The following is a 15,299-nucleotide window of genomic DNA, read 5'->3' as shown; positions in this document are numbered from 1 at the left end:
TGCGGAACAAGGGAGAAAAAGCAAAGAGGACAAATACAGTGGGATTTTCAAAGTGATGTGCTTATGTGTTGCTTATTCTGCTACCATTGGAGGGCTGACCACAATCACAGGAACATCAACGAATCTGATTTTTGCTGAGCATTTCAATACGTAAGAGACTATGTTACATTATTTATGTTCTTCCTAATCCATAATTCTAACTGTTCTTCCTTGAGCTCTTACATGGCTCCCCTAAAACACATCAGAAACCTTATGCTTTGATTTGATATTATTTGGTTTTATTGCTTTATTTTTGTTAAACAGATAAAATGAAATTGCATGGTTGCATTTGCCTTACATTGGGAAAGGCTATAAATGATCACCCAAAACATGCAACAAGATGACCATGTTGACATGGGCTGTTACTAATTTCTAAGTACAGCAGGAGCTATGTTTGGATCTGCTTAGCAAAGAGCATCAGAAGAATTTCAGGAGGCATTGTTGAAATGAGAAATTTAGGTCAGTTTATCAAAGAAGAAGCAAACAATTTCAAGTCAGTCTCAAACTTTGCACTCAGTGGAACACTTTGTTTTAAGGTTATTACAAGCATTCTTTAATGTTTGTCTTCTAAGTAGAACCACTTTGTAAAGAAAACTGGCAGATTTCATTCCAAAGATTTTGAAAAAGCAGTAGCCCTTGCTGAACCTTTTTTTCCTGTTGGTTTTTTTTTTCTTTTTCTTTTTGTGCAAACTACTCATTGCCAGAAATATTCCTTCTCTAATTTTAAAGTGGAACAAAGTAAAGCACTCTCCCCACTATTCTGTATTGCACACAGCAAAATGGTGAAAGACCAGTTAATGATAGATTTTCTTCCAACCTGTGTTCCACGAATGGATGAAATTTGACTTCAGCATGCTGCTAAAGACAACTGAAGTGGTAGAGTTGGTAAATTAGCCTGTGCTAAGAGAATTGCAACAATAGAAGCAGTATGGAAGCTGTAACAGTGCTTGTTATTAGGGCTAAAGAGCTACACAGAGCAGATTATGGCCTTATGAGTCCTTCAGACTTAAACTTTTAGATATATAAGAATTTCTGGTTCAAGCAGGCTTCACACTGAGGAACCTAGAAAAATCCAAGATTGTTTACTAGGGGTAAGAACTGTTAGTTCCCTGAAGTTGTAGGAAACTCATAGAAAACTGGCTTGAAGATAGTTTTTCTTTGTCTTAGAGGTTAACAATCTCTTCAAGAATGCATAAGCAGTTTGTTGTTCTCCCTGGGTCTTCACCTTCTTCTAGGATTTGGGCCATACATGGGGCACTACAGGTGTAATCCAGTTTTATACCCCATCAGGATTTTGTTTACTCTTTACACATCTACTGAGCCTAATCCTTAATTTAAGGTGAATCTACCACCTAACTACACAAACATTTTTTATCTTTAACTATCTTGCTTCCCTTCTCCTCAGAGAGAGTGGTCCCATTTGAATCTAAGGCCCGCCTGAAGTCAGAATTGACCTGTTAGCATGACTTGGGCACATTTGCAGTTTACCTTCACCTATCTTATGCATCTTTGGTAGAATAATTCAGCAAAAGAGCTGTACATACAGTATATTCCTGGGTTTCCCACTCAGTGATAAAACACTTAAAAATGGCACTGTGAAATTCCATATTCCTCTTATCTTCCCAATTTGTGATAACTGATCTCTACTTCCCTCCTTTTCATTTGTCACATGAAGAGGACACCAGTATACCTCTGTTAGCACTGGAGCCTATGTGTTGCTGGGAGTCCTCAGCCCACTGTTGATTTTGGACATGCCATTATGCTGTGTTGCACAGGGGAGAAGGAAACAATGGAAATGTTGATACAATGCTATACACCCATGCCAATGAGATCAATGTCCATAAGGGGTATTTTTCAACACAGATTTGTTACTGTGTTGAAAAATAGCCCTTTCTTCAATTGTATGCAAAGATGCACTGCAATATAGCATCTAGAATACATCCAAATGGGGAAAAAAAAAAAAGTATTGGCTGACACACCCAGAAGTTGTGTAGCCAGCTAGTAGGCTAAGCATTAGTCTGCTCACCACTGCATATAAGATACTTAGAAGCCTTTACCGTCCAAAAAGTCACCAGTGAGGATGAGACTGCTTAGTCCTCACTGCTCCTGGAGCAGATCCTCAGTGATACTGGGTCCCTTTCTTCTGGCTCCATATGTTTTTTTACTTTAGCATTCTAAAATTCTTCTGTATTTGTGTTTTTCCTCTTGAATCCTGCAGGTTGCTGCAGATCCCCAAGTCAGTTATCCCACATCTACAGTTTTACCTTTCTGATCTTATGTGGCTTTGCTGTAAAGACTTTCTCACTGCTGTTTCCCACATGAAGCAGTTTCTTCAGCAATGCAAGCCAAGGTTCACAGCTGGGCTATGTTAGAGCAGGGCCATAGATCCTAAGGAACACAGGCAGCTGCACCCCAGGGTGAGGGAAAAGCTGTGGAGACGTTAGAGAGAGAAAGGGTTACCAGACAACACTGTGTCAGGGAGGAAACTGGGTTCTCCTATGCTTGAGGAAGCTTAAATCGTACAATGAAACCTTTGGTTCTCCATTCAGGCTCACTGACAGGTTACTCATTTCCTCAGTCCTACTCTGGTGACAGGTTACTCATTTCCTGAAGCCTATTCTGGGAACTGACTTTGACCTTCCAACACAAAGAATGAAACTTTTCCAACATTACATTATTTTCAACCTAAGCAATTTTATAAAAGTCATAAAACTAACAATCTTATCTGGATTTGTTCTGTGATTCAAATTTGTTAGCGTTTGTAGTGTTTGCCTGGAAAGAGTTTATTGTTACTGGAACTGAACCACTGTAAAATGAGGCCTATTAAAATCAATCACATTTTTCATTTTCCGAAGGGTATAGATCCAGAAAATAAGTAGTTCAGTGTGTCCTGTCCATCCTTGCCTCAGACAAGGTTCGTACTAGATAATCCAACAACAGCAGATAATCCAACCAGCACTGTATAATAGACCATTTTTCAAGTCATTTAAATCAATCATTCAGTCCACCTGGGGAATATTTGCTCTGGAGATTAAGAATACCTAAATTTAATATTAAGATTATTAGAAATACATATATATTCGGCCCTACTCAAATTTACTATGAAAACTGACCACAATAAATTAACATTTTACAATGGAATTGACTATTCAGCATAAAGTTTTCAAGAGCTTGTTTTGTCGCTCAGGAAAGCTCATAAACACTTTAGCAATGATGAAATGCTAAGTCATTGCTGTGTTGATATCAGTGTTTTCCTATCTTGGAATTCATGTATTCAAAATTTGATGTGACTAATCCTGTAATAAAAGCTAAATAGCTACATAATCAATAAATTATATATAATAGCACAATGCCTTTTCTTGTTCCTATTTTGCTGTCTCATCACTGTGTATAGTTGGATAGAAGTTGTGGTTCAGTTCCTGCTGGCACTTTAATTGCAATGTATATAAGAAACATAATAAATATAGATCAACCCCAAAAGCTGTACAATACATGAGAAAGCATTTTTGATAAGCATTTACTGCCTCAAAGACCTATGTGACCATCAGAATTCCTTTTCTTCTAGCAAGGCCTGAAATACAAAAACTTGGCTAATAATTGGAAATAGGCACTACAGCTTCTGTCTGGACACTGTGATTTCCATTCCATCTGACTTCTGCATCAGGGAAGAAGGCTGTCCAAGGAGACTAGAATTTTCTCACCTTCCATATTAAAAGCTCTCTCCATGGAGCTAGAAGAGCTCAAAGGAAAAATAGCATGTGTTTGTAAAATATATCGGAAAACAGAATTAACTTATCTGACCTTTTTGCCTCTCTGGCATCTATCTCATTCCACAGTAAATTAATTTCTTTCAGAAAACCAAAGTCCATTTCTCCTCTTCTTAAATGCACATGGCAAGGAGAGCTTTGGTTGAAAGGTCCACATCTGTAAACAGTAGATGAAGACAACCTCAAAGACACAAGGTGACTTGAGAGACAATCCACTTAAAAAATGAACATTTCTGCCTTTCCTGGCAATTAGTAATAACTTTGGCTTTGATCAGTTCTGAACCCCTTAAACATTACAAGTCTAAAGGTTGTCTCCGCTGTTGCCTTCAAAGTCCATTGGAACTTGTTCATTTGAGTATATTTTCTTGTGCTAAAGTCTCCTCCCAAAGAAATGCTTTTCTTCAAGTTCTGATTCTTTGTAGTCTTAATGGTCCTTATTGCTGTGACTGTCCTTTCCTTTCCTACTGAACTCAGGCTAGGCACAGCGAGACGGTGTCAAATCCCCAGACCTGTTGCTGATCCAGTGCTCAGTTAGCTGGCATGGCTAGTTCCTGTAGTGGTCATAAAGATCAGGGAACAGAACAGGGAGGTGAGGGAAGAGGACACCAGAGGTCACCTCTTGCTGAGGTCAGCTGTCAGCCAGAAGCACTCTTTTGCAGCAGAGCTTTCTGGCACTTCTCACAAGTCTTTGTTTCTTTGCAAAGCTCAACTGAATAGTTTCTTACTTTCATCCAGACGTTATCCAGGTTGCCAGTGCATCAATTTTGGATCGTGGTTTATCCTTTCCATCCCCATCACAGTTATTATTCTGCTGCTCTCCTGGGTCTGGCTCCAGTGGCTTTTCCTTGGGTTTGAGTAAGTAAATGTTGTAATCAATAAAACTAAAGATGACTAAGAGATACTTTGTACCAGGAGTAAATATTACATCTAAATTTAACAGCCACGATAAGGCGATAATGCAGCAACAGTGCTTTTGCATCCTTGATTAGTATGGTTGAGTCTCTGTGTGGGACAAGAATGATCTATAATAGGGATCTTGGACTACTCAGCCCAATGGGAAAAGTCTGTATCGCAAATGATGATACCCATTCCTTTAAAATATGCACACATCATCATTAAACAGTTCATGTGTGCAAGACAGGAGAATACTGAAATTGTACACGTTTTAGTCTATGACTGGAAGATTTATAGTCAGGATATTGCCCTTCAATGGAGTTGGGGAATGGCTTGAATATTTGAGCAATATCTGTGTTATAAACTCAAACACTGTATTTGTAAATGTGAAGTAAAAAAAAAATTAACTTCTCCAAAATTGGTATGTGGTGATATGGTGCAGTTTTTGTTCTCTCAGAGCTTGTGCTTTTAAAGTTTTGGAGAGCACAATATTTATTTTGAGCTGATTCCTCAAAGCCTTGTTTTCAAGGAGTTCTGCTAGAAATAACAATGCAGGAAGACACCTGTCTTCTGGAATTACATGGCTATTTCTGGTGCAAGAGATGAAGAGACTCTCTACTCTTAAGCAGCCTTAGAATCATCCCATATAGCTTAGCACTATATATATGAAAATGTATTGTTTCATTTTTCTTGATTTTTTTCCAATAGTGTTCTTTATAACTTTGTGTAATTCTTATCCAAGAATGAAAACCTAGCTCATAGCAGATAGTCTGCTAGTCAGCATGCAGGATACTCTTATGATACAAACTTTTTCATTTCAAAACAAAGTAAAGCAAAGTTATAGATGATTTTCATTAAATTGCCAGATTATGCTTTTGATTGTTTCAGTTAGTTCCCATGATTAAAGTTTCATCCTTCCTCGACAAATGAGCTAGTCACTAACAGGACATGTTTTGTTGCTGTCTCTGACAATCCCTCACTGGGCTTTGTCAGTTAATTCCAATATGGTCAGTTTGGTGTGTGATGATTAAATGGGAGAGACTGCATTATAAAGTGAAATTTTACTTAAGTGCTATTGGCAACTGGAAAGTTTGGACTTTTTTCTGTGTACACTACTAACTCATCATTCAATATTGCTGATTTACATTCCAGTTTTAAAAACATGTTCAAGTGTGGCAAGAAGAAAACAGCTAGAGAAGAGGCCTCAGCACAGGTGGTTCAGGAGGAATACAAGAAGCTCGGACCAATAAGGTGTGCCAAACTATAAATCTGCAAACAAGAATGAGTAAATTCAAGTGTGAATTCAGGAAAATATATAATCCATTCTGTTTCTGCTATAGCTACCCAGAAATAGTTACACTTGTCCTATTCATTCTAATGACCCTGCTATGGTTCACCAGAGAGCCCGGCTTCATCCCAGGATGGTCTTCACTTTTCCCAGAGTAAGTAATCTTTTTGATACACCAACAAGAACTGTACTATGTCTTGACTACATGCCTTCTTTTCTTCTCAATTTAAGGAAAAATAAAATACTTTCAATACATAAGAAATATTCCAGGCTATATTGCAGTGTATATAGAGTAAGTAAACTCCAGGAGTTTCATGGATAGATGTGTGCAATATCTGAAATGTGCTAACGCCATTACAAAATAAAAGAAGGTGCCTCCTAAGAGGGATTATGCCTAGGTTTTAGATTTGATCCAGTGGGGGAAAATGCATAATGACTGATGTTACAGTATCCTACTTCCTCATCAAACTTGCAAGTTCAAGAATAAATCTTTGGTCAAAATTTTTTGATCTACTGCCCCTAGTGACAGTTACACTTGTATGCACACAGGCCAACATACCCTACTTTGACAGTTCTAATTAACGGTATAAATTACTATCTATTCATGCATAACTCTCGCCATGTCACAGTTCACATAACCACCAAAAAGCCAGGAACAATTCAGGAATCATCACATTATTTTGCCTTGTGCTACATCTTGTTTCTGCAGTCCCTTCCCCAGGAACACCTATACTTTTTTCACTAAGAAATCTATTGCTCTTGCAAGAACTTACTTATAATACCACAGTATCTCCTCTTCTCTTGCTGTAATTACTGTAATTTCAATTCTGTTTTTCTGTGATAAAGGTCTGAGTTTTGTTCTAGAGTACTGGGAAGTAGTTGCATGATTGGAAGGAGCAGGACTTTGTGCCGTTTAAGTCCTTCTGGTTTTAGCATTTATTACTGGATGGGTCCAAGGCCAGTGCTGGACTTGGATGTTTGTTTTCCATTTTGTTTTCCTGTCTGTCATAAATTCCTGGTGAACGTGCATGCATCATGCCTCCTGCCTTTAAATATGTTCCCACCATCCATACACTCACGCACCCTCCCCAGTGCTCTGCCAGGAAGTCTGGTAGTGGATGTTACAAGGTATAACTGTAGCCCATTGAAGATTTGAAGTGCAAAGCAAAATTATTTTCTGTAAAAATATCATTAAAATTTGCATTAAAACCTAGGATTACTTTAAAACTATTCACTTATAAATTATTTAAAAAAAAACCAAACAATTGCAAAAACACCTTTTAACAACAGCAGAGCTGATGATCATTGTCTCCTGTGAAACACAGTATTCTTGAAGGGACTTTGGAGTGCTGACCTAATCAAGCAACAAACTAGCTAAGCAATAGGGATGGCTGTGCTTCTTGTTAAGATTCAGTGCTCATCAAACACCACTTAACAAGATACAGCTGATACTGAAAAACAGACATTGTAAACAATCTTTCAAGAACGAGAATTATACCTCAAATTAATTACTTCAGTCCAGAAATCCGTGTTTCCTATTTGAAGTTGTCTGGTTACTGTTGGCTGAGGACTTTTCTCACCGGCAGAGGAAAAGGAAAATATTCTTATAACTGTGGTTACAAGTTCTGCACAGGATTGTTGCTTTATGAATGTCCTGTAATGTTTTCCTTGGAAAGAAATGAAAGCACATGTCATGTCACATTAGGCTGAATCGTGTTATAATTCGGGTAAGGTAACCTGAAAAGAAACAAAACTTGTGTTACTCCTTAACTAAACTTCCAAGGGGAAAGAATGCAGTTTTTACTATTCAGACCTTGCTTATTTCTAGATAGCTTTAATTTGTCAATCAACTGCATTAACAGGGATAAACCCAAGCAATTAGATTTTTACTTTTCTGAACAATGAAAATTTCTCAGTCAAGATACGAGTGGGGCAAGGAACCCAAGCACATACAGCTGGGGGTACTAGTAAGCCACCTTTTTTAAAGAAAACAAAGAAACAGGAAAAAGAACTCTCAAACCTCAGGAACTGTGGTTCTATCTATGGTTACATTGCACCCACCACCCTGATCTCTACTAGGAGGCTCCTGGCAGTGCATGAACTGTGGCTTACATCTTTCACACACATGTTCCCTAATGCCTCCACGTATCAAGTTGTTCAGTGTTCTAGATTTAAGTATACTGATAGGCATGTGCACAACTTTTTTAAGTTTATGTTGCAGTAAACAACTGTAAGGAAATATTCTTTGCCCTTAGAAAACTGATTTCTTATCAGAAATCTGATAGTACAGGATATTATCCCACAACCTCAAGCCAGCCTCAGAGAACTTCAGTCACCTGCACAGATGAGTTTTGGGCTTTTTATGAAAAGCCACAACATCAGAGGTATAAGTAACCTTTAGATTGTCCCAGACCAGTGAGTGTGTCCTGTTAGGTGGGAATCACACCACTCCCAGAGTCTTAAACCAGACCAAAGTGTCAGTCCATTTATTCTAAAATGCTGAAGATCAGAAGAGCTACACTGTTCTGTGTATTAAGCCCAGTACAGATTTATTTTACTACAATATGAATACCCAGAAAGCAACCAGGCTTGATTTCAGGGTGGGAAAGCACAGGTTCCTCAGATTTTACCGCTTTCCTTGGTAGTCTGGTCTGGTAGATAATCATCTCTTGCCCAACTAAACAAGACAAACTCACACCATTTTCTGTCTGAATATAGCCTCCAGCCATCTGGTTTTGTTTTTCCCTACTGGACTAAACACTTTTGTGTGATAGGTACTTGAAGGATATACATATCTGGTTTAATTCTATCACATCGTAATCTTTGTTTTGACAAACTAAATAGAATGCTCAAAGTTTTGCTTCAAGAAAACAAATTCCCATCACTGTCACCAACTTTGTTCATGTTCTCAGCCTGTAGTGTGCATCCTCACAAATGACCGAACACCCCTTGAAAATATAAAGACAGATTTTTTTCAATTTAAATTCTAGCAGAAATATTACTATTTAATGATGATACCTCCCCCCTTTTAAAAATGTCAGCCAATTTTTAATCCATATTTGTGCTATATAAGTATTGAGTAGAGCTCATTTTTAAGCAGTATTATCAGATGCCTTTCAAATACACATTACCTTTACCAGTTAATTTTTCTTAAGAAAATTTTGTAAATCTATTAAAGACTAATCCTTTGCTGACCTGCCCTAAGCCCCTGTTACCTCCTGCTGGAGACAGAAAGGAGGGTGTTGTAATAGATGTTATATAACACTACAAATTGCAGCACAGGCTAAAGGCGCCTGTTTCCTCCTCATCTGTTGACAGCAGAGGATTACACATCATTTATGCTACAGCAGTTTTCTTCCATGTCCTGGCTTGATTCCAAACTGTAAGGTATTAGCTTCAATTAGAGGAGTTTCAAGTTGGCCTTTGGCTGGGACTTCATGAACCTTGTAAGAAACAGAAAGTTCAGCACTGAGCAGCAGCTGAGTACAGCTGATGTATGCAAGCTGGGCTTCCCTCCTTCTTCCTCACATTATTGCCCAAGGGTATTCCTTCTTATTTCTGCATGGTTTATTCCTTTCTTTACTTCCAATGCAAGGCCACTGTGTGTTTTTGCCCACAACCTTGCTCTCTACAGTGATCTCAGTTAGAGTCATGATATCTGCTTAATCAACAGCTTTTTGCTTCCTTCTAGGACAATCAGATTTGCAGTGTTATAAGCAGGTAGATGTTGTATATGCAATTGTGTTACAGCCTGGATAAGTGGACTTTGAAAAATGCTTATCTCAAAATTTGATAGTGACTGAGAAGCTTCTGCTTGAAATGGTGCCATATGTGCCTCCGTAATAGCATGAATAGCAGTAGGGTGTTGTGTGTGTCCCAGGCAGATTTTCTAAGAATGGTGTTTTACATCAGGAATATTAAGTTTTTGTGAGGAAAAAAAAAAAAAAAAAAATTCCACCTCCCTAGTTCAACAAAGGGAAGTCCAAAGTCCTGCACTTGGTGAGTAACAACGTGTCCTTTGGAAGTGCATACTAGGAGTCACCCAGGTGGAGTGCACCATGGTGTACTGTAACATGGTGCATGGAAAAGGACTTGGAGATCCTGGTGGACACCAAGTTGAACACAAGCCAGCAATGTGCCCTTACCACAGAGAAGGCAAATGGCATCCTGGTCTGTGTTAGGAGGAGTGTTGCCAGCAGGTCAAGGCGGGTGATCCTTCCTCTCTGCTCAGCGCTGGTGAGGCCACACCTGGAGTGTTGCGTACGGTTCTGGGCTCCCTGGTACAAGACACAGTTATACTGGGGCATTCAACATAGGGCCACAAAGATGGTTAAGGGACTGGAGCATCTCTCCTATGAGGAGGGGCTGAGAGAGATGGGTCCATTTAGCCTAGAGAAGGGAAGGCTGCAGGGGCATCTTGTCAATGTTTAAAAACACCTGAAAGTCTGTGAAGAGGATGAAGCTAGGCTCTTCTCAGTGGTGCCCAGTGACACTACAAGAGGCCATAGGCACAAACTGAAACATAGGGCATCCTCCTGAACATTAGGAAATGTTTTTTACCTATGAGGATGACTGAGCACTGGCACAGGTTTACGAAAGAGGTTGTAGAGTCTCCATTCTTGGAAGCATTCAAAAATAACCTCGACATAGTCCTGGGCAACTGACTCTGGACTTCTTGAGCAGGAGAAGTTGGACCAGGTGACCTCTAGATGTCCCTTCCAATCTCAAAAATTCTTTAAAACAGCAGCTGCCTAGAAGAAAGTGACAGCATGAATTGTTTCTGTATCTAAATCTTGTGTTCTTTCAAAGCTCCTAGTAAGTCTTAAGAAAGTGCAGGGTAGGATCCTGAAGGAAGAGATCTTCTGCTCTTTAGACCCAGTGCTTCTGGTCCTAGGCTAAAGGTGATATATATATATAGGCAGAACCCTTTGCCTTAAGAAATCATAATAAAACAATAACTTGGGTTTTTAAAGTGTTTTCTGTGCTAGCAGACAATAGGAAGCAGGAGGCAGGATATATGAAAGAACCACTTCAACTTTTATGGCAGCTTCATTTTCTGACAGTGTTAGCTAAAGCTATGCTTGTTGTGGTGTCAGTGTGCTATGTATAATAAGGTATTTGAATCTCACCTAACACTGTTGTTAAAGCAAAGGGATCTACCAGATTATACATTTGTAACATATAACTGGGAGGTGATTTTTCCCTTTCAGTGAAAAGCCCTGGCTTAGTATAAAAACTTAAGCTGCTGGGAAGATCTGCTGGGAAGTTATACTTGGAGCTACCGCAGCAACATATGCAGAAAAGCCTGTAGGATGAGACTGAGAGGACAAATATGTTGGTATATTGGGTATATCTTTCTGGCAGAAGAATTTACAGGGAATAGAAAAAAATAATAATAACAAAGCTTAAGAAAACATTTGTTTTCACTTGCTTCAGAAAAATTCTTATTCATTTGAATGACCATCTTGATTGAAATAAGACAGAGTGGGATACGTCACCACCTAGCAGAGTGTAACAGAATCAGAGGAATGTATTAAAATGGCCATAGAGGTCAGCTTGGCACTTTACCTGAGCTTAGGGCTACTCTGTATGAGTTAGAAGGACATCGGATCAGTTTAAGAAACACTAGTGTGAGCAGTTCTCAGGCACTGGAAACGACCAAAATAAACATGGTGCCTGTGCCTATGACCACAGTAGTGACAGCCATGGCAGGGTGATAACAAAGCTCTGTTGCTTCCTCTTAGCTACAAAAGCATCATCCTTTGTGGGTATGCACAGTGCTCTTAAGAACTGTTGGTCTGAATCTGTTACAGAGCATATTAAAGTTATTAAATTTATTATTGAACCATGAAAATCAGTTGTTTAAGTATCAGCTATTCCCAACCATTTATCTTTTCAGCTTATTTCTGTGTAACAAAATAACACATTTACTCAGGATGGTCGTTCATGAATTTAGAGGGTTTGCATCTAATATTTCTACACATGTGATGAGCTGACCTTCACTGCCTGTCATATGCCCACTTAGTCACTTTCTCACTACCCATCATCAACAGGTCAGAGGAGAAAATGAGGTCAAAAAACTCATGGGTCAAAATAAAGACAGGAATATCCCCTACCATCTACCATCAGAGGCAAAAAAAAAACAAACCCAAACTTGATTTGGGGAAAATTAAGTGCCAATTAAAAGTAGAGTTGAAAGTTAAGCAACAAAGACAAAAACTAAAACACCTTTCTCACACCCTCTTTCTTTCCAGGCTCAGCTTCACTCCTTTATTCTTGACTCCTCTACCTCTTTCCACGGCACCAAGCAGCACAGAAGGTGGGGAATGAGGGGTCATGGTCAGTCTATAACAGATCTTTTCTGCCATTCCATCCTCCTCCTTAGTCTTTTTCCAGACTCCTCCTGACTATATATTTATGTGCATTTTTCTTGTTAATTTCTCCTAGGTATAAAGGCTATGCTACAGATTCAACAACTGCCTTAGTGATAGGCATCCTGTTCTTTATTATTCCAGCAAAAACATTGCCTAGGAATTCAAATGGACAAAACAGTTGAGTATATTTTTATGTTGATTTTATGATGCAATACTGTATCTAAGATGGTACCATAAATACATCTTGCACTTGTTAGAGGAATGTTGTGAAAAACTAATGTGGCAATCTTAATACATGATAATATCTTGCTAGGATATAAAGCAGCCCTGGCCTGAAAGTTATTGCCAACAATTAGGCAATGTGAGCAGTAGGAATTAATGCTGTGCAGGAACCTGCTACCTGCATGCCACCTTCACCACTGAAAACACCTTTCCATTGACTTCAATGGGCTTTGAATGGGACTGCATGGGGGAGGATTGGTTTTATTTTTAGAGAGGCTGCTTCTTATTTAAGGTACTCTGTAAAATTTAACTTGGTAAATGACCCCATTCTCATTTAACTTTTCCCCTTCAGAATAGAGTTTATCCTGATTAAAGCATCCATCCAGCTTGTCCTCTTTATCTACTCAATTCTGCTGCTGAAATCAGTGGATCTGAGGGTTCACAGAGAGTGCAAGACCAGAGCCTAAATGAGTCTAAGTGAAGCAGCGTTTGCTCGCGATCTGAACAGCTGCAGTTTGACCGAGTAAATTGAACTCATTGATATCCCATAGCTATCTTCCACATAGGGAAGGAGTGGACAGAGGCCAATGCTCCTCTGGTGGAACCTGTTATAGCTCTATTGTCTGTGACAGTTTTCACCAGCTGAGGATCTGGTCCAGGAAGTACAGGTTGTTCACTTCAGAGTAATTTCTTCGTGTTATAACGGTGAAATTTTCCCTTGGAATATTTCCCAAGTACTTCCTCTGAAAGATTACTTCACGACGTTTTTCAGTAGGTTTTTAAATGTCGGTGGGGTTTTTGGTTTAGTTTTAATTTATTTTTTTTTTTCTTTAGCTGTTTTGGGTTACACTCCACTGATTACTTGGAAGGAATTTCAGTCATGCATGCCCTGGGAAATAGCTATTCTTGTTGGTGGCGGGTTTGCACTGGCAGACGGCTGTGAGGTAATGCAATTCATAGAAGAAACTGAACAACCGACATGACCCACATCAGGAGGCATTCAGACATGCAGTGAATTCATACTTATTCTCTTGTTTTAACAAGTTATATACAAGACGTTCAGGAAGCAGGGTTACAAATAAAGGACTTTGCTTTGTCTTGAAAGACTATGCACAATGATGACTACTGTTTGTTATTAAATTTAAACCTGGTGGTGGTAAGAGTTGTAGAGAGACACTGTTTCCAAAGCCTCAGAGTTTATGTTCTGCACCACTGAGGCATCTCCCACGTAGAGCCCTGCTTGTTACCCCAGTAAATCAAGCAGGTTTGGGCCCTAAGTCTGGTTATGAAGCCTGACATATGTGTGTTACAAATTTTTGATTATGACTCCTTTACATGTCTCAGAATTGTAAATATAAATAAATGGAATATAGTTTGCATGGGTTCCTACAGGACACCACTGAATTAGGAAAATGTGCTTAAAAACATATGGTAGAAATATGAAAAATATTTCAGATTCTTTTCTATTCTACACAAATAATTCACAATTAGCAGATGAGTAAATTCCCATTCTATACCATTTACTAAATTTTCTTTTCATTGATTTGTAAAACGTAATCATGTTGTCATATTCCATATACAGGTTTCAAAACTTTCTGAGTGGGTAGCAAGTAAATTGAGCCCTCTAGGATCACTACCCCTGTGGCTGATTATCCTGATATCATGCCTTATTGTCACTACAGTAACAGAAGTGGCCAGCAATCCAGCTACCATTACAATCTTTTTGCCCATACTATCTCCTTTGGTGAGTATAAGACCAGTAGTTTTTCACCAGAATTTGATCTATCATCCATGTAATAATACAGCTGCTCAAAGAAGCAGTTTTTTAAAGTTTCCAGAAAATCATACATTCTTTTTTTGCTGTGCTGTGTTGTGCTTCGGGTTGGTTGTTTCGGGAGATTTGATGGTGAAAAATCAATAAAATTAGGTTAAAGTTCAACACTCAAAGCCCAGTGCTGTTATTCCTATTTCCAAATAGACAAAACACTTCTAAAGAATAGCTCTCTTAGTGTTTCTTCAGGACCACATCTTCAGCCAAAGTGGTTAACACTTCAGCTTCCAAGCTGACACCAAAGAGAAGGGCTAACAGATGTGCTTTATATTTAATTCTCATTTCTTCTTCTGCTTTCTTCTTAGCTCAGTTGTATCCTTTCTTCTCATCATCTTTATCAAAATGCCCAGATGTTCTTCAAAACTTACTGGTCATCCTCAAGTAAATTTTCCTCTTGGCCAGCCTAGACACATACTAATGCCATTTCCCTCTCTTACAAAGAAATCTTAGTCCTCACTTCACTAAATGTCTCCTATGTATTGTGTACAAATTCAACTTTATCATCTTTCTTGCAGTGTTTTTGCTTTTAGTGCTTGTGCAGTGTGTGAACTCTTTGCACTATTCTTATTTTATGGAGTCATCTGCGATTAGAAAACATGAGGTGCGAATTTAAAGTTCAGTAGCTGTTCTGTATTAGAATCACCTTTTCTGAAGCTTCCCCAGATATAATCTTAAAAATGAGTACTTAGAAAAGTTTGTTTCTCACTATTTAAATGGACAGTTCTGTTCACAGTTCACTTGTGTTAATATAATAAGTCTCTATTTATATATTTAATTTGATAATGTGTCCCTTGACAGCTGTTCTCTCTCTTTTATTTTACAATAGGCTGAAGCCATTCATGTGAACCCACTTTTCATTTTGATACCTGCTACTTTGTGTACTT

At 38.6% G+C, this 15,299-nt stretch overlaps 1 protein-coding gene across 1 annotated transcript in view; it reads left to right on the top strand.

Moving 5' to 3' along the window:
* SLC13A1 (solute carrier family 13 (sodium/sulfate symporter), member 1) overlaps window positions 1–15,299 on the top strand; it is a 24,029-nt gene that overhangs the window by 8,367 nt on the left and 363 nt on the right. Inside the window, exons 7-14 of the mRNA XM_008948633.1 lie at window positions 1–150; window positions 4,542–4,661; window positions 5,853–5,951; window positions 6,041–6,142; window positions 12,436–12,539; window positions 13,419–13,528; window positions 14,167–14,328; window positions 15,242–15,292. The exon at window positions 1–150 is cut by the window's left edge and continues 6 nt beyond it. Coding sequence (XP_008946881.1) covers window positions 1–150; window positions 4,542–4,661; window positions 5,853–5,951; window positions 6,041–6,142; window positions 12,436–12,539; window positions 13,419–13,528; window positions 14,167–14,328; window positions 15,242–15,292 — 898 coding nt within the window. The remainder of the gene's footprint in view (window positions 151–4,541; window positions 4,662–5,852; window positions 5,952–6,040; window positions 6,143–12,435; window positions 12,540–13,418; window positions 13,529–14,166; window positions 14,329–15,241; window positions 15,293–15,299) is intronic.

The sequence above is a fragment of the Merops nubicus genome, unplaced genomic scaffold (genome assembly GCF_000691845.1).
Source record: "Merops nubicus isolate BGI_N331 unplaced genomic scaffold, ASM69184v1 scaffold13551, whole genome shotgun sequence".
Lineage (NCBI taxonomy): Eukaryota > Metazoa > Chordata > Aves > Coraciiformes > Meropidae > Merops > Merops nubicus.
This window is presented reverse-complemented; position numbering and strand designations above follow the sequence as displayed.